Source organism: Engystomops pustulosus, chromosome 4 (assembly GCF_040894005.1).
Source record: "Engystomops pustulosus chromosome 4, aEngPut4.maternal, whole genome shotgun sequence".
Taxonomy (NCBI): domain Eukaryota; kingdom Metazoa; phylum Chordata; class Amphibia; order Anura; family Leptodactylidae; genus Engystomops; species Engystomops pustulosus.
The window spans coordinates 210,313,819-210,341,746 of record NC_092414.1 but is presented as its reverse complement, the minus strand read 5'-3'; the positions used below and the strand labels follow the sequence as shown (position 1 = coordinate 210,341,746).

At 40.8% G+C, this 27,928-nt stretch overlaps 1 protein-coding gene across 1 annotated transcript in view; it reads right to left on the bottom strand.

The window, feature by feature from the left end:
• LOC140128253 (complement C3-like) overlaps positions 1-27,928 on the bottom strand; it is a 67,110-nt gene that overhangs the window by 17,000 nt on the left and 22,182 nt on the right. The window contains exons 11-27 of the mRNA XM_072149813.1: positions 26,901-27,047; positions 26,439-26,645; positions 25,463-25,666; positions 24,303-24,464; positions 24,090-24,219; positions 23,927-24,001; positions 23,623-23,823; positions 20,967-21,078; positions 20,122-20,207; positions 9,223-9,362; positions 8,773-8,979; positions 7,975-8,035; positions 7,707-7,793; positions 7,367-7,570; positions 5,034-5,112; positions 2,299-2,455; positions 1,987-2,088 (exon numbers count right to left, since the gene is read on the bottom strand). Of these exons, the coding sequence (XP_072005914.1) occupies positions 1,987-2,088; positions 2,299-2,455; positions 5,034-5,112; positions 7,367-7,570; positions 7,707-7,793; positions 7,975-8,035; positions 8,773-8,979; positions 9,223-9,362; positions 20,122-20,207; positions 20,967-21,078; positions 23,623-23,823; positions 23,927-24,001; positions 24,090-24,219; positions 24,303-24,464; positions 25,463-25,666; positions 26,439-26,645; positions 26,901-27,047 (2,361 nt within the window). The remainder of the gene's footprint in view (positions 1-1,986; positions 2,089-2,298; positions 2,456-5,033; positions 5,113-7,366; positions 7,571-7,706; positions 7,794-7,974; positions 8,036-8,772; positions 8,980-9,222; positions 9,363-20,121; positions 20,208-20,966; positions 21,079-23,622; positions 23,824-23,926; positions 24,002-24,089; positions 24,220-24,302; positions 24,465-25,462; positions 25,667-26,438; positions 26,646-26,900; positions 27,048-27,928) is intronic.

The window sequence follows — 27,928 nt, the reverse complement described above, 5'->3', positions numbered from 1 at the left end:
TATAATGTGTAGATACACATGCTGCCACCTTCAACATTACACACTCAAACCCTGGGAAAGACTCCAATAGATGGACCCTACTACTATACATCCAGACACATCCTGCCTTGTCCATCTGTTACTGCTTCTACTACTGCTATACAGTCAGACCTCTGATGATCATCATGTTCTATACTGTGTGTTTATACTGCATTTATGTGTATAAACAGTAGGTGTATACTGTATGTTGTAGTATATTATGGTATATGTATATACACTCACCGGCCACTTTATTAGGTACACCTGTCCAACTTCTCGTTAACACTTAATTTCTAATCAGCCAATCACATGGCGTCAACTCAGTGCATTTAGGCATGTAGACATGGTCAAGACAATCTCCTGCAGTTCAAACCGAGCATCAGTATGGGGAAGAAAGGTGATTTGAGTGCCTTTGAACGTGGCAAGGTTGATGGTGGCAGAAGGGCTGGTCTGAGTATTTCAGAAACTGCTGATCTACTGGGATTTTCACACACAATCATCTCTAGGGTTTACAGAGAATGGCAACAGTGACTCAAATCGCCACTCGTTACAATCAAGGTAGGCAGAAGAGCATCTCTGAACGCACAGTAAGTCGAACTTTGAGGCAGATGGGCTACAGCAGCAGAAGACCACACCAGGTGCCACTCCTTTCAGCTAAGAACAGGAAACTGAGGCTACAATTTGCACAAGCTCATCGAAATTGGACAGTAGAAGATTGGAAAAACGTTGCCTGGTCTGATGAGTCTCGATTTCTGCTGCGACATTCGGATGGTAGGGTCAGAATTTGGCGTCAACAACATGAAAGCATGGATCCATCCTGCCTTGTATCAGCGGGTCAGGCTGGTGGTGGTGGTGTCATGGTGTGGGGAATATTTTCTTGGCACTCTTTGGGCCCCTTGGTACAACGCCACAGCCTACCTGAGTATTGTTGCTGACCATGTCCATCCCTTTATGAGCACAATGTACCCTGTAACATCTGATGGCTACTTTCAGCAGGATAATGCGCCATGTCATAAAGCTGGAATCATCTCAGACTGGTTTCTTGAACATGACAATGAGGTCACTGGACACAAATGGCCTCCACAGTCACCAGATCTCAATCCAATAGAGCATCTTTGGGATGTGGTGGAACGGGAGATTCGCATCATGGATGTGCAGCCGACAAATCTGCGGCAACTGTGTGATGCCATCATGTCAATATGGACCAAAATCTCTGAGGAGCTTCCAGCACCTTGTTGTATCTATGCCATGAAGAATTGAGGCAGTTCTGAAGGCAAAAGGGGGTCCAACCCGTTACTAGCATGGTGTACCTAATAAAGTGGCCGGTGAGTGTATATGCTGTATGTATGTATATAATGTGCATGTACTACAAAGTATGTGTGCAAATTTGATGTTTATACATGGTATGTTTGTATAAATTTATGGATGTGTAAATACTGTATGTGTGTATATACCGTATGAGTTTGTATATACTGCACGTATTAGTGTATAACTGTATATATGAGTGCATAAATGTGTGCCTGTATGTGTATACAAGTCTATAAAAGTGAGTGTATGAGTTTAGAACTTGTGTGTGTATATAATAGAAATGTGTGTATATGAGTGCGGAAATGTGTGCTGTTGTATAAACGTGTCTGTATCATTATGGATAAAAACATGTTTTTATGGGAAAGAGGGGCCCTACGCATAAATCTGCTATGGGGCCCAAGCTCTCCTAGTTACGCCCCTGCTCAGAATGTTTACTTTTCCTTGTAAAAACCATTTCCTCTGTAAATTTAAACACTGTCCGATATCTTCCTCTATATAGGAATAGTTTTTAGACGACTTTTTAAGTCTGTATGGGTAAAAAAAAGTTACATTAGATCCCATAAGATCTTTTAGTTGTAATTGTATCATCATAACCGTCATATAAGTAGATATTAAAGTGAAGAAGAGGCGACTTGTGTTACATTGAACAGGAAAACTTACAGTAACTTCACCTTTACAGCTATTGTTACTTTCTAGGAGGGCGACCAGGACAAAGGCGGTGAGACTGGAATCCAGCTCCTTGGCACCTTTTTTTACAGCGCCCTATGTAAAAAAAAAGGGGATACAGTTACTAAATATACAGACAGCCCCTCCTTAAGAACACCTGACACCCCTTACTTGTCTGTAAAACAGACCTCCCTACCCACTGTGACCTCTGGTGATGGTTCCTGGATATTATTAACAAATTAGTAATTTTGGCAGAATACACAAAACAGGTGCAGTCCAGTTAATTTATGAGAGTCTGATACATACCAATTCCTGCTGGTAGACGTACGACTTCTCTCTGAATTCTCCATCTGGATTTTGCCTGTTTAGAATCAGCCACTTGACTGAATCGCATATATTATTTTTTTCTACATGGACATAACTTGAAGCCAGGGAAAATACTTTGACCACATACGCAGTGAGCCTGAAATATAAGGGTCTGGTAAGTACAGAGGGAGCCAGAGTATTCACAAGCAAAATATAAATTATAACAAGTAAGGATGGAGCCTCCAAGCAAATATTCTACTGCAAAATAGGTTTTCCTTAGTAACACTATCACTAAAGGTTGCTAAGGTGAGCCTGTATTCTACTTGTATATTGTTCATCTTCAACTTTTCCTCTGCTTTCACTGTGTTTTCAGATCATTATATGATTTCGAACACTTTTATAATCTTCCCTGCACTCTTCCTGCCTATAGTTTGATGTAGGCCTATTAACAGTAAAGTTTATCTCTCTTCTTGAAACATCTATTTAGTTTAATGTGAAAGTGAGCGATGTACTGGACAGGGATGCTATGTTGTCAGACTAGTTAGAGGGAGTTAAATGAAATCAACCATCAAAATCAAACATGGATAAATCTGGAAAAAGTACTCATAGGTCTAGGCACTCATCCATGGTCTTATTCCTTCTAAAATCTACTTTTCAAATTATTCTTAGAAACGTGAGGGTGTTATGAGTATCCCCCTACTTCATGCTATAGTTTCACAGGCTGTCAGACTGTCTCACCCTCCACTCTGCTCCCTCAGCACTCCCTCCCTCTGACTGTTGTTTTCTTACACAGCTGGAGGGGGAAATGCTCCTGCACAGTGTAACAGCCCATGAAACTAGAGCACAGAGTTTTGGTAACACCCCCAAGGAGACATTCATTAGCATAATTGTAATAGTCGAATTTAGAAGGAAAGATTTCATGGATAACAAGTACAAGTATAAATTATCACAATCAAGGTGCCTTAATCTGTGATTTGGCATCCCTGGTTTATTATGATGGATTTTCTCTCTGTTTTTTTATTTTTTTTTTCAAACAAAGAACATTCATGCCATGACAATGACTAGCCACATGGGGTTGTAATAGAAAAGGGTACATACAACGACAAGCGTGAGACATCCATGAGCTCAAGCAGTACAAGGTGGGACTAATACATATAGAAGCAGAGATAAGAAGTAGAGGGGGTGGGATTGGGCATAAAATCCTGAAGGTAGCAGAAAGAAAGTCGGGGAAAAGGTAATGACACCGACTTGAAGACATTTGAGCACATTTACTAAGATTGTCGAAAACTGCACTAAAAGGGCTATTTCCATGTATAATACTTGGTCCAACAGATTCAATAAGATCGTGAGCCAGAAATCATGAATCTGGCGCTTCCCACCACTGGCCCCACAGAGTTCACCAACTTTTTTGTGGTGCACCTTTAACATAGGTTGTGCAACAGACTTTGCAAGTTAAATCTGGTGCATGGTCCAACTGAGCGTCGGGGCGCTCCTAATCTGTGTCACATGATGACTATTGCAGCCGCTCCACAAAAAGGTTGCGTGCTACACAATAACGGCGTAAACACTTCTTAAATACCTGTGCGAGCAGTTTACACCTAAAAGGGCGTGCAAAGTCTGACAGTAAACTGGCGCAAAGCCCTTAGTAAATGTGCCGCATTGCACCGCTAAGTGGGGTGCCTAGAGTACTCCCTCCTACACCCCACATATTAAGACTCCCCTTGTTCCCTGGTTCCAGTGTACTGCTTCTTCTAGGCAACGGGGAACAAGATTGTTTCCAAAGGAGAGGAATTAAAAGTCAGGCTGCCATTAGAAGTTTAGTTGGTAGGAGAAAAGCTAGAGGTAGCCCGTCATAAGAGGACCACCCAGGGGTCATAATGGACATTGCTAGAGCTAGATTATATTAATTTCCTGTAGTACTTGTTCCCAGAAGGGTTTAATTAGATGACACCTCCACCAAACATAGAGGATTGTACCCTCATCAGATGAGCATCACCAACATGTACAAAGTTCAGGAATCTAGGGTCACCTAGCAAGTCGCTTTTTTTTTTTTTGCACCTTGATGCATCTGGAGAAACCCATAGCATCGCTCAGTATCTGAGTAGCTTCTGCATCAGATGTTTCCCCAAGATTTGTGCTACCACATTATAATAGACGGGAGGATTGGGGGTGTCATGGTCTCATGGCAGTCGAAAAGGTCCTGTAGATTCGATTTACTAAACTTGTTACAGAAGGACCTTTCACGTTATTTGTTGGGGTTTAGAACGTAAGGAAGAAGACTGAACGGAGTCCGAGGAGAGAGTATGAGCACTTTTTTGCATGTACAGAATACCAAAAACGATATATATATCACTTCTTAGAAAAGCTGGGGGGGGGTGATTTGAATTTTATTTTTTAAACTTTTTTTTTACTATGTTTTAGGCCCCCTAGGGTACTGAATCATCCTGATCATTACTAACATATTCTACAATACTTTTGTATTGCAGTATATGGCATTTTACACAGTATTCACTACAGTTAAGCACTGGCTCGTTGTTACGAAACTGCAAATGCCATGCAGCCTTGGGTCTGGTAAAGACCAGAACCTGTCATGGCAACTGATCGCTGCTCCAAGATGACATCAGGGGGAGCGATGATCAGAGAAAAGCTCTCCAAATTTAGCAAAGATGTTTGTTATAACAGGGAGGGACGTATGGGGATTGGAGGTAGACCGGATAGTAAACTTCTTTCAGTACCATGTGCTGGGGTTATTCTGGTTGTTCCAGGGGCTGTATGTGCCACCTTCTTTGGAGTATGTCAACTGATGTTCTATACCTGCCAACAAAAATATAGAAAATAAAAAACAATCAAGTAATAATTAAGAGAAAATATCAAACACCAAAGAATCTAAGTAAAAGGATAGCAGACAGGGAACACAACAGCGCTCATAGGGTGATATCGTTTTGATTCAGGGTATATGACGTGGTTGGACAGTCGCTTACCTGGTAGAGTTGTGCTTCGAAGTAAGGCACAATCTCTTGTTGGCATGAAAGGGTTTTTTTTAGGTCGGGGTGCAGCCGGCGTCTTTTTGTTTTCCAAGCACGAGTTGCTAGTTTGGCTGGAGTCAGAGAATAGGTGCAGGGAAGTCAAGAGCGGATGGTGCACAACAAGACCGGGTGATGGTTCCAATAGGTTTTCTTTTTATTTAAATCATAAAAGGTACACGGAAGACACACAACGCGTTTCGGGGATCTGTGGTCCCCTTTTTCAAGTGGAATGTATACTTTTGTCCTTCTTCAACTAACAGATCACTAATCCACTTGAAAAAGGGGACCACAGATCCCCGAAATGCGTTGTGTGTCTTCCGTGTACCTTTTATGATTTAAATAAAAAGAAAACCTATTGGAACCATCACCCGGTCTTGTTGTGTGCCATCCGCTCTTGACTTCCCTGCACCTAAAGAACCTAAGTAGATAGCTTGACAGGCGATAATCGCGGGGCCTCTGTCCCTCCCGTCTAGAGTTCTCTGGTTATGTACCTGCGGTAATGTCATTTATCTATATTTGTAATAAAAGAAAAAAAGGAAGTCCAGCGCCTGATGAATTGACGATAAAACTTCTTTTTATTAGGGTCCATTAAAAAAATTTATAGAGTAACAGTACATGACATGAACACCAGGAAAAGACCAGCGTTTCAACTTCACCATGATTAAGCTAGGAGGCGAAACGGTCTTCTTTTTCCTGGTGTTCCTATCATGTATCGTTACTCTATGCATTTTTTTAATGGAGAAGTTTTATCGTTGATTGATCTGGCGCTGGACTTCCTCCTTTTTATTGTGAGTTACCTGTGGCCTTTGGGGTTGGACGTCCGTGCTCCGTTGAGACAATTATGGAACTATAGGAGTTGAGATGGACTGTATTTCTCTTTATCTATATTTGTGGTTGGATATTTGTCATTTATCTTGTGATATTTATTTGTATTTATACTTAGCCTATCATGGTGTCATTGCCCTGCCACTCGGTCTATGTGTATGTATATGCTATTTAGGCTGTCAATATCTGCAGTTTTTTCCCTTGTATATACTTACATTTGTAACAGAATCTGTGTGATCCATCTGTATTTGGACATGGGGTATTTGGGACACCTACTCATAGATCCAGGCTCATTTTTTATCAATCCTTCTAAAATCACCTTTTAAAATTATGCAAATGAGCAGTAAGGGCTCTGGGAAGCGTAATCATGGACCATCTGTGATGTAAGTACACAGCCAGTTACACTGTATAGGAGAAATTTCCCCTCCCACTGTGTAAGATTAAATCAGGCAGAGGGAGGGGGAAGAGATTGGTAAAAGCTTTTGAAACTACAGCTGGAGAGACTCTGGTAAAAACCCCTGCATCCCTAGGTCCCCTGGTTTATCAGGATGGATTGTGATGATGGATTACTTTGAAATATGGCAATGGACCCATAAAAGCGTAAATAGAGATATCAAGAGGCAGAATGCATGATGGGAGATCACATTCTCTTATGCAGTCTTATTGGCATAGTCAGCCCACAAAAAATTATTATAGGTAATTGGCAGCTCATATTGATGCTAAGGATGCATAATGAGGGATCACAGGCTGAGCCATCTACAAATATGGTGGGTAGTGGCTGCATTTTTCAGAAACCACACAACACTGACACCCTTGATCATGTTGGCACTAATCACAGGCGTCACAAGCACAAAGGTGGGGGCTGAGAACTGAGGAGTGAGAAGCACAGACAAGTCAAGTGTTGTTTTTTAAATACATCTAAACAAATGACTAAACCCTGGGACTAAATAGAGGATTCTGTCAGGGTGCAAGGTAAATTATAACACACAATTATATTTTAATGCAAATGCTTAGAAAAAGCGGAAAGGCAGATTTGCACTGCAGGTGAGAGGGGCTCCTGTAACCTGTCTTTAGTGAAAATGAGGCCCCTGGTCACAGATTCCCTTTAAACTGTTAAATACCAATTTTCAGTACAAAATACATAACAAATTACAGTGTAATGGTGACTTTCTAGAGAAAAAAATAGTAAAAATTATAAATATCGTAGAGTATCTTACCTTCTCTGATGTACACAAGGGCTTGGTCCCTACGGTCTACTCCTACTCTTTCCCACTGTTGACTGGAATCCATGAAATGTAAGGCTATCAGGGGGGCCGTCAATCTAACCATGTTCTGCTCCGCACATCCATAAGGGGCTTGAAACAAATCGGTCATAAATTTGCCATCAAGCGTCTTCTCTATCATTTCACTTACTGGACTTCCTGGGTATTAAGGAGAAGAAGAAGTCATGAGCTGAGGCAAGGAACATCCTGATTATTTATAAAGACTATTATCCAATCTCTAAGTACTTTACATGCACTGTGTATATAAGAGGTAGGTTGTTTAATCAGAACTCACCTTGAATGGTAACTATAGTGTCAACCTTTGTATTGGGGACAACATTTTTGGTATCTACTGCTGTGATCCGTTCTTCTTGGACTCCGCCTGTGTGAGAAATTGTCATAAGTACAGACTATTGGTAATTTATCAATCAAAGGCATCACATTTTTTCTGTCTTGAATCAAGTCATTGAACCAGGGGAAGTTTAACACTCTTTAGTGTAACTTCCATCTTTGTGTCTAAAATAATTTTTCTAAAATGAGTCTAAAAAACAAAATGCACAAACCTTTTAATTGTGGATCCAAAACAACAGATTTCAGAGCCTGTGTCAGGAGTCTTCCTTCTGGCTGTAGAAAGAAGCAAAAAATTAGGCAAATCTGAATGATGTGGGGGTAATATCTAGGGATGAACGGACCGAACGGTTGGGGTTCGGTCTAACCTTGCAAAAAAGATTGGTTTGGGTACTTGATCCTAAAATGTACATCCAGGATCAGTGCTGGCCCCAATCTCGAGTGTCAGCCCACTAAAACCTACCAGCAAAGCTAGTGGCTTTGCCAACGGAATATAAAGAGTTTACACGCCCAATTGGTACCGACACCATTCAGAGGTATAGCGGGAGGTTGAGCCGAATCCAGACTTTTGCTTAAAGTTCAGGGTCGGAGACCTGAACAGACCCCGACCTCTTATCCCTGGTCAAATCTGGCAGATGAGAATGAACATGTGATATCTTTACCATGAATTATCTGGGCACATAAAAGCTCACTATTCCTCTGCTAATGCCCCCTAACACCTCTTTAACAAACCTTATCACAGGGAATCTCATGAAGACATGGAGACATGACAGGTTATCGGCAGGAGCCAGTGGACCCACCATAGCACCAGATGGTCGGTAGCACAACAGGCAGAAGATGTAGCCAGAAAGCATACTGAGGTCGGGGGGAAAAGGTTGTGCAAGTCCAAGTCCAGGAAGTCAACCGGTTAGGGTAGGAAGAGCAGTTGCAGTCGAAGAAATTGAATAAACACGTTAGGAATGTTCTAATAATTTGAATGCAATCCCAGAGGAATATCTTTCTTTATTACTTACCACAACCTTTAATATTTTCTTCACACCATCGGCTACAAATTGCCCAGCTGCTTTCACCTCAATTTCATGTTCTCCTATTTCTAAGGGGATAATAACAAAGGGTACGGCCACCGAAGATTTAGGTTTGACGACCACTTCTTGGCGAAACTTCTTCTTGGCCGTGGAGAGACTGCAAAACTTTTCATTGTAGGTCCAGTCTACACGAGCCTGAATCAAAAGACAAAAAGTCGGCCATTTAAAGATGTGTGAGAAGCGAAAGTCTTTAAAATAGTTTCTGAGATGTTTCAAATAACAAGCAATAGCTAATTACAGCCTAGAAGGAGGGGGTACATGTATCTGCTAATGCTGGACACGAGTGGACTATGATGAGCTAAGAAACTAAAAATGAATAATCCCAGACCTGTCCTTTACTGATAATGCATTTTTTACGACTTTTTCTGGATAACTTGCCTTAACTTCACTGTTGCCGTAGTTGTAGAGAATGGCTCGTATCTCTATTTGCTCATTTCTCACCACAGAATATGGAAGCCTCAGATCAATGAAGAAGTTCAGCATCACCTGAATATTATGAGGTTTGGACACACAGATACCTGTCAAGAAAAGTCAGGAGAGAATATCAGATCAATAATAAATACCTATATAAAATGCGGAGAAACTGTGTTATACTCCAGAACTGCACTCAGTATTCTGCATGTGGAGTCACTGTCTACACAAAAGACATTACATCACTACTGACAATAGATGATGTCACAGCTTATCCCCTCCCCTCCCTGTACAATGTCCTCTATATAGATAACACTGACCCATCATTACATCACTACTGACAATAGATGATGTCACAGCTTATCTCCGACCCCTCCCTGTACAATGACCTCTATATAGATAACACTGACCCATCATTACATCACTACTGACAATAGATGATGTCACAGCTTATCTCCACCCCCTCCTGTACAATGACCTCTATATAGATAACACTGACCCATCATTACATCACTACTGACAATAGATGACGTCACAGCTTATCTCCTCCCCGTCCCTGTACAATGACATCTATATAGATAACACTGACCCATCATTACATCACTACTGACAATAGATGATGTCACAGCTTATCTCCTCCCCCTCCCTGTAAAATGACCTCTATATAGATAACACTGACCCATCATTACATCACTACTGACAAAAGATGATGTCACAGCTTATCTCCTCCCTCTCCCTGTACAATGACCTCTATAAAGATAGCACTGACCCATCATTACATCACTACTGACAATAGATGATGTCACAGCTTTTCTCCTCCCCCTTGTACAATGACCTCTATATAGATAACACTGACCCATCATTGCATCACTACTGACATAGATGATATCACAGCTTATCTCCTCCCCCTCCCTGTACAATGACCTCTATACAGATACCACTGACCCATCATTACATCACTACTGACAATAGATGATGTCACAGCTTATCCCCCCTTCCTGTACAATGACCTCTATATAGATAACACTGACCCATCATTACATCACTACTGACAATAGATGATGTCACAGCTTATCTCCTCCCCCTCCCTGTACAATGACATCTATATAGATAACACTGACCCATCATTACATCACTACTGAAAATAGATGATGTCACAGATTATCTCCTCCCCCTCCCTGTACAATGACCTCTATATAGATAACACTGACCCATCATTACATCACTACTGACAATAGATGATGTCATAGCTTATCTCCTCCCCCTCCCTGTAAAATGACCTCTATATAGATAACACTGACCCATCACTAAATCACTACTGACAATAGATGATGTCACAGCTTATCTCCTCCTCCTCCCTGTACAATGACCTCTATATAGATAACACTGACCCATCATTACATCACTACTGACAATAGATGATGGCACAGCTTATCTCCTCCTCCTCCCTGTACAATGACCTCTATATAGATAACACTGACCCATCATTACATCACTACTGACAAAAGATAATGTCACAGATTATCTCCTCCCCAACCCTGTACAATTACCTCTATATAGATAACACTGACCCATCATTACATCACTACTGACAATAGATGATGTCATAGCTTATCTCCTCCCCCTCCCTGTACAATGACCTCTATATAGATAACACTGACCCATCACTACATCACTACTGACAATAGATGATGTCATAGCTTATCTCCTCCTCCTCCCTGTACAATGACCTCTAAATAGATAACACTGACCCATCATTACATCACTACTGACAATAGATGATGTCACAGCTTATCTCCTCCTCCTAACTGTACAATGACCTCTATATAGATAACACTGACCCATCATTACATCACTACTGACAATAGATAATGTCACAGCTTATCTCCTCCCCTCCCTGTACAATGAACTCTATATAAATAACACTGACCCATCATTACATCACTACTGACAATAGATGATGTCACAGCTTATCTCCTCCCCCTCCCTGTACAATGACCTCTATATAGATAACACTGACCCATCATTACATCACTACTGACAAAAGATAATGTCACAGCTTATCTCCTCCCCCTCCTGTACAATGACATCTATATAGATAACACTGACCCATCATTACATCACTACTGACAATAGATGATGTCACAGCTTATCTCCTTCCCCTCCCTGTTCAATGACTTCTATATAGATAACACTGACCCATCATTACATCACTACTGACAATAGATGATGTCACAGCTTATCTCCTCCCCTCCCTGTACAATGACCTCTATATAGATAACACTGACCCCTCATTACATCAGTACTGACACTAGATGATTTTACAGCTTATCTCCTCCCCATCCCCGTACAATGACCTCTATATAGATAACACTGACCCATCATTACATCACTACTGACAAAAGATGATGTCACAGCTTATCTCCTCCCCCTCCCTGTACAATGACCTCTATATAGATAACTCTGACCATCATTACATCACTACTGACAATAGATGATGTCACAGCTTATCTCCTCCCCCTCCCTGTACAATGACCTCTATATAGATAACACTGACCCAACATTACATCACTACTGACAATAGATGATGTCACAGCTTATCTCCTCCTCCTCCCTGTACAATGAAATCTATATAGATAACACTGACCCGTCATTACATCACTACTGACAAAAGATGATGTCACAGATTATCTCCTCCCCAACCCTGTACAATGACCTCTATATAGATAACACTGACCCATCATTACATCACTACTGACAATAGATGATGTCATAGCTTATCTCCTCCCCCCCCTGTACAATGACCTCTATATAGATAACACTGACCCATCACTAAATCACTACTGACAATAGATGATGTCACAGCTTATCTCCTCCTCCCTGTACAATGACCTCTATGTACAATGACCTTCCTGTACAATGACCTCTATATTGATAACACTGACCCATCATTACATCACTACTGAAAATAGATGATGTCACAGATTATTTCCTCCCCCTCCCTGTACAATGACCTCTATATAGATAACACTGACCCATCATTACATCACTACTGACAATAGATGATGTCATAGCTTATCTCCTCCCCCTCCCTGTACAATGACCTCTATATAGATAACAATGACCCATCACTAAATCACTACTGACAATAGATGATGTCACAGCTTATCTCCTCCTCCTCCCTGTACAATGACCTCTATATAGATAACACTGACCCATCATTACATCACTACTGACAATAGATGATGTCACAGCTTATCTCCTCCTCCTCCCTGTACAATGACCTCTATATAGATAACACTGACCCATCATTACATCACTACTGACAAAAGATAATGTCACAGCTTATCTCCTCCCCTCCCTGTACAATGACCTCTATATAAATAACACTGACCCATCATTACATCACTACTGACAATAGATGATGTCACAGCTTATCTCCTCCCCCTCCCTGTACAATGACCTCTATATAGATAACTCTGACCATCATTACATCAATTCTGACAATAGATGATGTCACAGCTTATCTCCTCCCCCTCCCTGTACAATGACCTCTATATAGATAACACTGACCCATCATTACATCACTACTGAAAATAGATGATGTCACAGATTATCTCCTCCTCCTCCCTGTACAATGACCTTTATATAGATAACACTGACCCATCATTACATCACTACTGACAATAGATGATGTCATAGCTTATCTCCTCCCCCTCCCTGTACAATGACCTCTATATAGATAACACTGACCCATCACTAAATCACTACTGACAATAGATGATGTCACAGCTTATCTCCTCCTCCTCCCTGTACAATGACCTCTATATAGATAACACTGACCCATCATTACATCACTACTGACAATAGATGATGTCACAGCTTATCTCCTCCTCCTCCCTGTACAATGACCTCTATATAGATAACACTGACCCATCATTACATCACTACTGACAAAAGATAATGTCACAGCTTATCTCCTCCCCCCCCTGTACAATGACCTCTATATAAATAACACTGACCCATCATTACATCACTACTGACAATAGATGATGTCACAGCTTATCTCCTCCCCCTCCCTGTACAATGACCTCTATATAGATAACTCTGACCATCATTACATCAATACTGACAATAGATGATGTCACAGCTTATCTCCTCCCCCTCCCTGTACAATGACCTCTATATAGATAACACTGACCCATCATTACATCACTACTGACAATAGATGATGTCACAGCTTCTCTCCTCCCCCTCCCTGTACAATGACCTCTATATAGATAACACTGACCCAACATTACATCACTACTGACAATAGATGATGTCACAGCTTATCTCCTCCTCCTTCCTGTACAATGAAATCTATATAGATAACACTGACCCGTCAATATATCACTACTGACAAAAGATGATGTCACAGATTATCTCCTCCCCAACCCTGTACAATGACCTCTATATAGATAACACTGACCCATCATTACATCACTACTGACAATAGATGATGTCATAGCTTATCTCCTCCCCCTCCCTGTACAATGACCTCTATATAGATAACACTGACCCATCACTAAATCACTACTGACAATAGATGATGTCACAGCTTATCTCCTCCCCCTCCCTGTACAATGACCTCTATATAGATAACACTGACCCATGATTACATCACTACTGACAATAGATGATGTCACAGCTTATCTCCTCCTCCTCCCTGTACAATGACCTCTATATAGATAACACTGACCCATCATTACATCACTACTGACAAAAGATAATGTCACAGCTTATCTCCTCCCCTCCCTGTACAATGACCTCTATATAAATAACACTGACCCATCATTACATCACTACTGACAATAGATGATGTCACAGCTTATCTCCTCCCCCTCCCTGTACAATGACCTCTATATAGATAACTCTGACCATCATTACATCACTACTGACAATAGATGATGTCACAGCTTCTCTCCTCCCCCTCCCTGTACAATGACCTCTATATAGATAACACTGACCCATCATTACATCACTACTGACAATAGATGATGTCACAGCTTCTCTCCTCCCCCTCCCTGTACAATGAAATCTATATAGATAACACTGACCCATCATTATATCACTACTGACAATAGATGATGTCATAGCTTATCTCCTCCCCCTCCCTGTACAATGACCTCTATATAGATAACACTGACCCATCACTACATCACTACTGACAATAGATGATGTCACAGCTTATCTCCTCCTCCTCCCTGTACAATGACCTCTATATAGATAACACTGACCCATCATTACATCACTACTGACAATAGATGATGTCACAGCTTATCTCCTCCTCCTCCCTGTACAATGACCTCTATATAGATAACACTGACCCATCATTACATCACTACTGACAATAGATGATGTCACAGCTTATCTCCTCCCCTCCCTGTACAATGAACTCTATATAAATAACACTGACCCATCATGACATCACTACTGACAATAGATGATGTCACAGCTTATCTCCTCCCCCTCCCTGTACAATGACCTCTATATAGATAACTCTGACCATCATTATATCACTACTGACAATAGATGATGTCACAGCTTATCTCCTCCCCCTCCCTGTACAATGACCTCTATATAGATAACACTGACCCATCATTACATCACTACTGACAATAGATGATGTCACAGCTTATCTCCTCCCCCTCCTGTACAATGACATCTATATAGATAACACTGACCCATCATTACATCACTACTGACAATAGATGATGTCACAGCTTATCTCCTTCCCCTCCCTGTTCAATGACTTCTATATAGATAACACTGACCCATCATTACATCACTACTGACAATAGATGATGTCACAGCTTATCTCCTCCCCTCCCTGTACAATGACCTCTATATAGATAACACTGACCCCTCATTACATCAGTACTGACAATAGATGATTTCACAGCTTATCTCCTCCCCTCCCTGTACAATGACCTCTATATAGATAACACTGACCCATCATTACATCACTACTGACAAAAGATAATGTCACAGCTTATCTCCTCCCCCCCCTGTACAATGACCTCTATATAAATAACACTGACCCATCATTACATCACTACTGACAATAGATGATGTCACAGCTTATCTCCTCCCCCTCCCTGTACAATGACCTCTATATAGATAACTCTGACCATCATTACATCAATACTGACAATAGATGATGTCACAGCTTATCTCCTCCCCCTCCCTGTACAATGACCTCTATATAGATAACACTGACCCATCATTACATCACTACTGACAATAGATGATGTCACAGCTTCTCTCCTCCCCCTCCCTGTACAATGACCTCTATATAGATAACACTGACCCAACATTACATCACTACTGACAATAGATGATGTCACAGCTTATCTCCTCCTCCTTCCTGTACAATGAAATCTATATAGATAACACTGACCCGTCAATATATCACTACTGACAAAAGATGATGTCACAGATTATCTCCTCCCCAACCCTGTACAATGACCTCTATATAGATAACACTGACCCATCATTACATCACTACTGACAATAGATGATGTCATAGCTTATCTCCTCCCCCTCCCTGTACAATGACCTCTATATAGATAACACTGACCCATCACTAAATCACTACTGACAATAGATGATGTCACAGCTTATCTCCTCCCCCTCCCTGTACAATGACCTCTATATAGATAACACTGACCCATGATTACATCACTACTGACAATAGATGATGTCACAGCTTATCTCCTCCTCCTCCCTGTACAATGACCTCTATATAGATAACACTGACCCATCATTACATCACTACTGACAAAAGATAATGTCACAGCTTATCTCCTCCCCTCCCTGTACAATGACCTCTATATAAATAACACTGACCCATCATTACATCACTACTGACAATAGATGATGTCACAGCTTATCTCCTCCCCCTCCCTGTACAATGACCTCTATATAGATAACTCTGACCATCATTACATCACTACTGACAATAGATGATGTCACAGCTTCTCTCCTCCCCCTCCCTGTACAATGACCTCTATATAGATAACACTGACCCATCATTACATCACTACTGACAATAGATGATGTCACAGCTTCTCTCCTCCCCCTCCCTGTACAATGAAATCTATATAGATAAAACTGACCCATCATTATATCACTACTGACAATAGATGATGTCATAGCTTATCTCCTCCCCCTCCCTGTACAATGACCTCTATATAGATAACACTGACCCATCACTACATCACTACTGACAATAGATGATGTCACAGCTTATCTCCTCCTCCTCCCTGTACAATGACCTCTATATAGATAACACTGACCCATCATTACATCACTACTGACAATAGATGATGTCACAGCTTATCTCCTCCTCCTCCCTGTACAATGACCTCTATATAGATAACACTGACCCATCATTACATCACTACTGACAATAGATGATGTCACAGCTTATCTCCTCCCCTCCCTGTACAATGAACTCTATATAAATAACACTGACCCATCATGACATCACTACTGACAATAGATGATGTCACAGCTTATCTCCTCCCCCTCCCTGTACAATGACCTCTATATAGATAACTCTGACCATCATTATATCACTACTGACAATAGATGATGTCACAGCTTATCTCCTCCCCCTCCCTGTACAATGACCTCTATATAGATAACACTGACCCATCATTACATCACTACTGACAATAGATGATGTCACAGCTTATCTCCTCCCCTCCCTGTACAATGAACTCTATATAAATAACACTGACCCATCATGACATCACTACTGACAATAGATGATGTCACAGCTTATCTCCTCCCCCTCCCTGTACAATGACCTCTATATAGATAACACTGACCCATCATTACATCACTACTGACAATAGATGATGTCACAGCTTATCTCCTTCCCCTCCCTGTTCAATGACTTCTATATAGATAACACTGACCCATCATTACATCACTACTGACAATAGATGATGTCACAGCTTATCTCCTCCCCTCCCTGTACAATGACCTCTATATAGATAACACTGACCCCTCATTACATCAGTACTGACAATAGATGATTTCACAGCTTATCTCCTCCCCTCCCTGTACAATGACCTCTATATAGATAACACTGACCCCTCATTACATCAGTACTGACAATAGATGATGTCACAGCTTCTCTACTCCTCCCTCCCTGTACAATGACCTCTATATAGATAACACTGACCCATCATTACATCACTACTGACAATAGATGATGTCACAGCTTATCTCCTCCCCATCCCCGTACAATGACCTCTATATAGATAACACTGACCCATCATTACATCACTACTGACAATAGATGATGTCACAGCTTATCTCCTCCCCCTCCCTGTACAATGACCTCTATATAGATAACACTGACCCATCATTACATCACTACTGACAATAGATGATGTCACAGCCTATCTCCTCCCCATCCCCGTACAATGACCTCTATATAGATTACACTGACCAATCATTACATCACTACTGGCAATATATGATGTCACAGCTTATCGCCTCCCCCTCCCTACCTCTTCATAGAATCGAAACCATATGTTCCCATACACTGTATAAAAGGACACATGTGAGGCTTTTCTCACTATCTGACATTAACACCTTCAGGACGCACCCACTTTGTAGCTTAAGACTCAGCCCTGTTTTTTTGTATTCTGATATGCCTCAGTTTATATGACTGTAACTTTTGAACACTTTAACTTATCAAAGCGATTTTATGGCTAATAAGTTTTGCGTTTATTTATAAAAAGAATAAGAACTTATCTCATTTTCATGCAAATAGATTGACCACATAAATTAGTTGCTAAATAACTCTTCCCATTTGTCTGCTTTACATTTTCCTAATTTTTTTAAATGTCTGGATAATTTATTAGGACATCACGCAGCTTACAAATCGAATATCGGTTTTCTGTATTTTCCAGGAGATTTTAGAATTTACTTTTTGGGAGATTATTGCTGTTTTTAATGAAATTTTAAATAAATAATATTAGAAACCCTCTGGCTTTTAGGAAGATTGTTAATCCGTGAGATCTTCATAGTAATTAAAAGAAAATGGAGGTGAAATTTAGAATGGTCAAATTTTGTTGGTTATACGTTCATTTAGCCCTAAAATTTACACATTTCCAAAAGATAAAATTTGTTATGCAGAGACCCCCCACTTGTGGCCGTTACTTGTTTTATGGGGGCACAGCGAGGCGCAGGAGAGCCCTGCAGCTGCCAGGATTTTAGTTTTTAGAATTTTTTAGTTTCTTTATTGGCCACTTTTGTTGGCTATAAAATTTTTGTTTTTTCATTGTTGGGGCCAGGTGATGGCATTTTTTTTTTTTGCGGGATTAGTTCTGGTTTCCAGTGTTACCATTTTGGGGTTACTATGCTCTATTGTAGAAAATATATGAACTTTTTTTTTAGGTCAGGAGTAGAAAAGCATCAATTCTGTACTGGATGTTTTTACTTTTTTTTTGGTGTTCACTGTAAAGCCTAATAATCATTATTCTATGGGTCAGTACGATTACGAGGGATAGATATTCTTTCTTTACTAAATCTGAAAAATAAAACCTAATGTGGGGAAAAATCTATCGTTTTTGCATCGCCGTCTTCCGAGAGGGTTAAAATTTTGACTTTTTGGGTTACAGAGCTGGTTGATGGCTTGTTTTTGGCGTAACAACTCTATCATTCTGGAGTACATATGTTTTTATATCATAATTTTGGTGGGTGTTTTTTCTACGGTATTCATCAAGCAGGTTCAATAATAATCTTTTTTAATTCTTTGGGTTGTTATAGATGCGGTGAGGCTGTACATGTGGGATTGTGCATTGATTGTGTTATTTTTCACATTATTTGTGCATCTTTATGTTCATGGGTCTTATGGGGATTTTTATTCATTTATGTTTATTTAAGGAATTTTTCTTTACTTTTTTAGCTCCAATATGGTACATAAACAAGTAATCATATGATTGCTAGCTCATTATAATACCCTACAATACTGATTCATGCAAAGGCTGACACTATGCCTTCAAGACCCTGTCACAGACGAGATCTTACAGGTGTTGCCTTAGGACAGCCCTGGGTGCCTGACAGAATCCGACATATTGGACACAGAGCAAAAAGAGGTTAAATCAGAACGAACCTTTTTAATTTTAGGTCATAATTTAAATTTGCCAAGAGCCAAACCAAAGAGAGAAAAATTTTAAGGCATTTTTTGTCAATTTCTGCAAAGTCAAAAGTTTACATACTTTTCATTACTATTTTGTAGTATTGCCTGTACAACTTTAGAACTTTAGTCATGCATTTTGGATCTCCTACCACAAGCTTCTCACAATAGTTAGTAAGAATTGGACCTATTCAGAAATGATGTATCCTCCATGTTGAATGCTTACATTATCAGAAATTTTTTTTTTTAATAGGATTAAGATCAGGGCTTTGTGATAGAAAATTGAATTTGTTATCCTTTAGTCACTTTGAAGCCACTTTGGCAGTAGCTTTAGGTCATTGTGAGATGTTTCTTCAGCATTTATCACATAATGCCCTTCCCTTACCATGCATCTATTTTGTGAAGTGCCCCAGTCTCTCCACTACATGATACTGCCCCCCACGTCTCACAGTTGGGTCGGTATTCTCAGGCTCAGAAGCTTCTACCTTTTTTCTCCAAACATAACAATTGTCTTTATGGCCATTTATGGGCCATTATAATTTTAATTAAAGATTTCGAAAATTAAAAATCTGATTACTAATACATCCAACTGTGTAACCCACCCATAACCAGCACATCTGTGTATATAGTGTGGACTTTGGAGTAGAATAAAAGAAGTCACTTACCTTTATTTGCAGCCAGACTTACAGCCAGAACCTCCCAGGTGGTGATTGAATCTTTTAGAAAAACATTAAAAGTTTTGCTTGAAACTCTGGGAAAAAGGCAAAAAAAACCATAGTGTGAAAACCTTGACCCTTTGCACCGAAAGGATTTATGTTGATATAAAAATAATTGGTATTTTCTCAAAAAACAGCAGCACTCGTGCCCATGGATTGTGTCTGGCAACCGATTTCTACAGAAGTTACTTGAAATTAAACTAAACCACAATAAGAGATGCAGAGACTCATCTCCGAGTAAGAAACACTGAGGGAGGCGTGTTTTCGATAAGCTCATTGGGGCACATTTACTTACCTGTCCATGTCGCAATCCTAGAGCCGGAATGTCTGACGAACAGGGATTGTGCTGCGATTCACATCCCATATCCTGTATGGGTGGCTTGGTTTGTCCGAATCCGTCGGATCATCCGATGGCCCACCCCCTGATTTGTGTCGCATGAAAGCTGGCACGATCGTGTGCCACACAATGCCCTTCTAAATCACTGCCCAGGCAGCGCGATCCCCGAAAAGTCGGAAAACCTGAGGGAAATGCGGCCACAGGACCCTGAGTAAATAAGCCCCATTGTCATGCATTGTACAGTGGCTGTGCTCGGCACTGCAGCTTAGCCTCTTTAATTTCATAAGGATGTAAAAGAAGCCAAGCCATGTAACTGGTGCATGTCGTGTCATTAACTGGGAAGCCGAATTGCTGCACAGCTTTGACCGGACCACACAACATTTTAATACTGATGATGACTGTTCATAAGTAAAGGCTATCAGTATCATAATCCCTAAAAACCATATGTTTTACTCACCCATTTTCATCTGGCTGCTCATTCATGATCTCTGTTTTCCATAGCCAGCTTTCTGGAAATTGAGACCTGGCTACAATATCAGCATCATCAATGTAATCGCTGTCTTCATCACCTGTTGGAGAAAAAATTGTTATCCTTAAAAAGTACACGTCGTAGGTAAGATGTGACAAATGAAATGACCACCACGTAATTTCATGTTCAATTTCAACAATAAATATGAGGGTCTTTTTTCCAGCAGCAATGAAGTTGATCCCAACTCCAAGAACCTGTAGTCCATTGGGTCACAACCTTGCACCAACTGGTTGTCTGCGAAATCAAATGGGCACTACGCAATGCTATTTGCCCCAAGGTGCACCTCACAACTGAAACGTTGACCAGTCAGCATGGGCTTTTTAGTTGGCCACCAGGTTAATGTAGAAGTGGATGGTCCCAAGGTAGGAAGCGCTCTGGCTCATATTTTTCCCCCACACAGATTTGCTTGGCAACATTCGATGCCTCCCTTTGCCTCCCCCTACTCCTCTACTCTTTCCTCATCCAGTCAGCGTAGTGCCCACAACACCAGCTAAGCCATAGGAAAATAGCAGCAGGCCATGGTAAAACTCATCTGTCTGGATAAAAACCACAATGTAGGTGTGGACTGTGATTCAGGAGCAGACAGATGAGTGGTTGATGGCACTGAACCAAGTCCCATGTATTACGCAGATGCTCATCTTGATGGTGCAAAGGTTCCTGGTCACCTACACAGAACTACCTAAGCTGCTTCTTAAAATACCAGCCATGTGTTTGCATTTTCAGCATTCACACCCCACTACTTGCCTATCTGCACTGCAAAGGATCATTGGCCTGCAGAAGCAGGCAATTGTGGAATTACAGCTCCAAAATGCCCAAGTAAGTCGAAGTGGTGACAAAGGACACTTCGCCACTAACGACTGGGTCTACATGAGGGACATTTCTTCAGTGCTGAACTGCTTCCAACATGCCACCAATATGTTTAGTGTCGTGGACTCCATTGTCAGTCCTACCATTCCCTTCTTTTGCCTCCTATAAAAAGCTCTTTAGGCCATGACAGAGGATGTAATGGTGGCAGATGTAGAAGAAGAGGAGAAACATGTGCCAGCCAAGTCGACATAAGTGGCATGGTTACTCAACAGTGCTGAATTCTGGGTGTCCAGCCTGCAGGATCCACACAACAAAGATAGTGTAGCCTCCTCCAATCCATTCCTAGAGGCTGAGGCTAAAATAAGGGGGTACAGTCACGTGGTGGATGATTATCTGTTCACATGTCTCCAGGTACAGTGGTTGCCCTCTGCTGTCCTGCCCTGTGGCTAATGTGCTCTCAGTCATCCCCTCTCTTCAGCTTGAGTGGACATTCTTACATTTATTTAGTTGAACACAGCATAGATCCCAAACAACTTTGTTTTTCCAGTGTCTGAGTAAGTCCCACATTTCCAGAATGTCACTTTCTGATTTTTAAGTTCTGCATCCCCAGAACCTTAACTTCAAGTTTTTATTATTATAACTTAAAATCTTTCAGAATGCCAACATTTTTTAACTCTGCATTCTGGAACAACTACTTCAAATTTTTCAATTCTGTTTTCTCATGAATTTCAACTTCAAACATATCCCTGAAACTTCAACTTCAAATTTTCAAATCCACATTTCAAATTCCACATCAACATTTTCAAATCAACATTTTTCAAATCCACATTCCCTGGAAAGTCAATTTCAAATCTTTCAAATTTGCATTATCTTGATTTTAAACGGAGTGAGAAGAAGGGTGTCTGGTTTTTTTTTAATTATATTTACTTATTATTTCTTTGTTTATTTTTTTATGTCATGTTATTATTTTAAGTGATTTCCCTCACTTATTATGGCTGGGCAACTGTCCTGTTATTTCCACCTTCTAGCCTTCACAGGAGCTCCTGCAACCCATGTCCCAGGTGGCAGGAGCACCGTGTGCCTCCCCGTGCCCCTGGAGCCCCATGGCAGCACTAATTGCTGCTAGACTCCACTCCCAGGTGTCAACTTATGTCATTGTTCGCGGTGATACAGCGGGTCCACTACCCCTGGAGCCTGACACTAGCCCTTACTAGCCCCATTTTACAGCCATTTTTGGATGTCAAAATCCAGTTCCTCATTGAATTCAATGGGATTCGTGTTTGCCTCAAATTGTGGCCATAGTCTGCATCCCAAAAGAAACTTTGTTGAAAAATTCAGACAAACTTGTCACACCTGAATTTTGAGACATGCACTCATCTCTAGTAGCCAACTTTTAAGGTCAAAACTACCAATAAATACCAGGGCAGAGGATCTCTGTGCCTATATTTATTGTAAAGGAACCATTAAAACAAGTAGGAATTGTCTGAAAAGGAGAGCTTCTTTAGAAAAATTTACCCTTCTTCCAAACCTTCTATCATGAGCCAGTCTGAATATGGAGCAGGATAGAGGAACACAATTGGTGAAATTAAGCAAAAATAGTGGAATATATAAGATAATCTGCTGCTGTCCACATATAAATGATCATTTTATGTTCCTGAAGTCGGCTGAACATGAACCTGAATCCTGCCCTCTTACAACTATCGGCAAGATAATTACATTTTCTAATGTATTTTATGGGTCGGATCTTTGCCACTTTTAATGAGTATAATATCCTTACTTCTTGCTTCGTCATCGTCTTTCTGAAGATCTTTCTCAAGTTCTATTTGCTTTTGGATGTATTTGCAGCAGTCCAGGAAAGCGTCGATACATTTTTGTCCATCCTGAATATGGCGAGTCCGACGTTCACAGGTATGACCCATGGGGTTTTTAAGCATACCGTCCTTACAACATGTCTTCTCCAGTCCTGAGTATTGGGATGCTGGAAGGAGAAGAAAGATCATTAATTATGAACATAGTAACTTCTCCAGCACATACACAAGCAGGGAATTTGAGCAGGTGACCATTTATTGTCCATTTTTTACCTTTTTTGTCTCTTTCTTGAATCAGTATGGCTGAGGCACGTCGTCTGCGCTTTACTTGAGGCTGACATAAAGGCTCTGTAAGAAAATGAAAAAAATTATAAGGATTTACTTAATACTTAGTGACCAATCCTCAATCATTTTGAAAACATTTACAATTGATCACCTGATCTCTGAGGAGTTGTTATCTGAAAGTTTGTCTGTAGGGCAAGGCCGGAATCATAAAACACCCCTGGTGTATCGGCACCACTTCCCGGTGTGCAGCCAATGTCGTATCTTTCCACCGACTCCCAGACCTTTACAGAAGGAGATAATACTGATAATAAACTGTAAACTAAACTAAGTTTGAAAAAACTTTTTTGTAATACCAATGTTTCACCTTGCCCTGGTTGATCTTCAGTTTACTGTTGATCACATAGACACCTCTATCCACAGCCACCAGTCCCACAGTAGCCTTATGATCTGCTTGTAGCTTCAGCGTCATGGAGGATCCAGGTTGTTGAATCGCATTGTCTGTGTCTTTTGCTCCTGTTATCCGCAGCTGTGGGGGAACCTTTAATCATTAACATGAACTATTCTCACTGTAGAAACCATCCACCAAAAGATGGAATCATCTTCCATCATTACTTTTCGAATGGGTGGATTCTTAGAGATATTTAGTATGGGTTGAATTGACCACAGAGATGTGGCTCTAAGGTATGTAAAAGGAAGTGATGTCAGTATGACATTATTTGAGCCAGAAGAGGACAACTATTTACCATGGAATGTTATATCCTGCGATGTCACTTATCTTGTTTTAATAAGATATAATAAACAGTGTATATTTACATGAATCATTCATTATTTATCGTTAGGATAGAAGTCAAATGGCCCTCTCAATATATCATTGTGCTGCTACTACACCAGGGATTACCGATTGGACACAAAGGGGCACATTTACTTACCCGATCCTGTCGCGATCCAGCGGCACGTTCTCCGTCAAGGATTCAGGTCTTCCGGTGACTCACTAAGGTAGCGCGCCTGATATCCACCAGGTGTCGCTGCTGCACCGAGGTCTGCTGGAGTTCGCCGGAGTTCACCATCCTCTTCCTGGTGCAGGTAAGAGCGTGTCAAGCAACAAATTTTTTAAAAAAAAATCAGCGTTTTTTCTGAATCCGTTGGGTTTTCAGACGACCACTACCCCCGATTTCCATTGCATGCAACAAGGTGCGATTGCGCTGAAATCCGATCCGAATTCAGCGCAAATCGGAAATCGTCGGGATAGACCGACAGAATCGCACGATTCGGGCCCTTAGTTAATGACCCCCAAAGTTATGAAACTTAAAACAGGAGGGAAAGAAGTTAAGTGTTAGAACTTGGCACTTTGAAGCACTTAAAGTAAAATTAAATTTGGACTATTGAATTTATTGTATATGGAAAAAAAGTGCAGTAGTTGAGCTTTATAACCAAAGAGTTTGGAAGACTTTTAGAAAGAAGAATATGGGAATTGAGGTAGACTAGTATAGTTCTATATCTCACTCTTATAGTCACACATCTTACCGTTCCCATACAGGTATCTGCCACATCAATCCATAAAGAGTCGGCTACAACCTCCAGGTATGATCCAGTGCTCACGGTATAATAAGCCAAAATGCGGAAGGATGGGATATACTCTTCTGTTACCGACAGTGACATAGTAACCAGAGTCTGGCCTTTACTCCTCTCCTGTGTCCCCACCTTCATTATTCGACCTTTGTTTATTATCTAAATAAATATAACAATATGAGAGAAATTGATGATGAATCTAGGAATTTCTTCATTACCTTCTACCAGGAAATTAGTGGCATAGAAGTAAAGGTTAATACTTGCAATTAGTGGATCTAAAGTGCGAGTTTAGGTCCCTGAACCTGGACTTCAGCCAGAAGTTCGGCTTTGAAATTAAGTGCAAACCACCCCACTTTAGAAACACCAGTGATCAAGAAGCAATAACAAAGCCCTGTGACACTTCCCGTGACATCTTCCAGGAACAACAATACTTGAAAATGGCTTCAAGGGCAATAGCCCCAATTGGTTCCACCACCAATCGTGGATGTTACCAGTGGTGGATCCACACATCCTTAGTCAGAACTTAGTCAGACTTCTCCTACACATGGAATCGTATGGAGACATTTCGAAAACCTTTTGGAGGATGTAGAGCCTATACTTTTGAATACTTTTTTTAGGAATGTTTGTTGGAAATTTCTAGGGTGGTCAGATGCCATCCATTATGTGCACATCACATAAATTGTAATGAGTGATGTGCCGATATTGGATCAATGATTGTCTTATCTATGGGCTATCCTCCTACCAAAAAAATACTTTACAAAACTAAGAACCCATTTAGTGATTTTTCATGATAATATTCTTACATTGACATGTGAGCCCAATGATATAATCACATTTGGTCTCCTTCATGCACAGACAGATCTTAATCCAAGATCCTAATATCACAATTTAGATTTACACTGCATAAAAGACAAAAACACACATCACTTACCACGTAGTTGTAATGGGTTATCTGAGCCTGGACATTGGGGTCGGTGTTCCTGATAACAAAGTTGATAACTGCATTTTCTCCTATTTTAAATTCCCCTCCAGTGACACCGATATGAAGGTAGTTACCACCAATGGGTTTGTATGGAGTAGCCACCATGGAGGCAGAAGCTTGTTGGTCCTTGGTTAACTGGTCCACTGTGGTTGACACCTAGAGGCAAATAAATGAAATTACACATTACAACAAAGTGATGTAACAGTTATATAGTGCTATCAGTCTATCATTCGCTTATATCGGTGCATGTTGAAGCTTCTATCATTTAAGAATCAGAAGTAACAAAACCTTTATCAGAAAAGTCCAACAAAGCCTAAATGTATATTAGTCAACACCACAGACCCATGATGGCGTCCATTCACTACTAAACTCGACTCTAAATGGTGAGACTTACTGACACAGAAATATTACCTTTATATTCAACTGATTTAGGTCTGAGGCAGTATTTATGCTCAGACGAGTAGTTCCATCTTCCTGAGTTACTCCTCTTACATTTCCTGGTTCTGCTACGACAGGGATACGATGAGCTGGAGTCCCATCAGGATTGGTGACATATACCTAAGATGGGTAAGGATAGAAATTAGACTTGAAGCCCTTCACCCTATCATGTGATATTGACAACACTTTTAACAATAAACCCTGAAAAAAGTTGTCAAATTAAATGAAATCCTTGGTATAAATATGGCATGAGGTAAGAACATTTCCAAAAATATTCTATGGAATTGCCTGGCAGAGCAGAAATAAATTTGGATTAAATGCTTCAAGGCTCCAAAGAAACATGCTTTATAAAATTCCTTTTATATTAAACTCATAAGTTAAACTCAACATATCAAAATTAGATATTATAAATCATATTACGTCAACATACCAAAAATCAGGAGGAGCAGACCCGTTAAGGTACAGGCAGGTTGGGCTGAGTTTGGAACACTTACTTACACTGAAAACACCTACAATCGATGCTGGGCAAAAAGGGTGCCTGCGGAATGCCCGCCGCTGTTTTCCCTAAGATCGTTTGTCCCCAATGACATCAAAGAGAGCAACACTTTTCAGGAAAATGTTGATTCTTTTTGGCCACAAAGAAGAACCCTGCACCGTACATATGAACCCCCTTTTCAGATTCTCTTTCACATAGGCCGACATTGATGTGGTTTCACGCACAGACAGTGGGTACACCCAACCCCTTGGAAGAGATATGCCTAGCAGCAGGTCAATAGGGCAGTCGTAGGAACGGTGCGGTTCCAAAGTTTCCGCTTGCTTCTCCGAAAAAACGTCTGCAAAGTCCATGTATGGAGCAGGGAGACCCACAAGAGGCTTGGAGGACGGGACAAGGTAGCTTCAGTCAATGTGACTGGTATTCCGATCCCCAGCTGCAAACTTCACCAGTCTGCCAGTTGAGCACAGGTGCATGGCGCTGCAACCACAGAAGACCCAGAAGAACT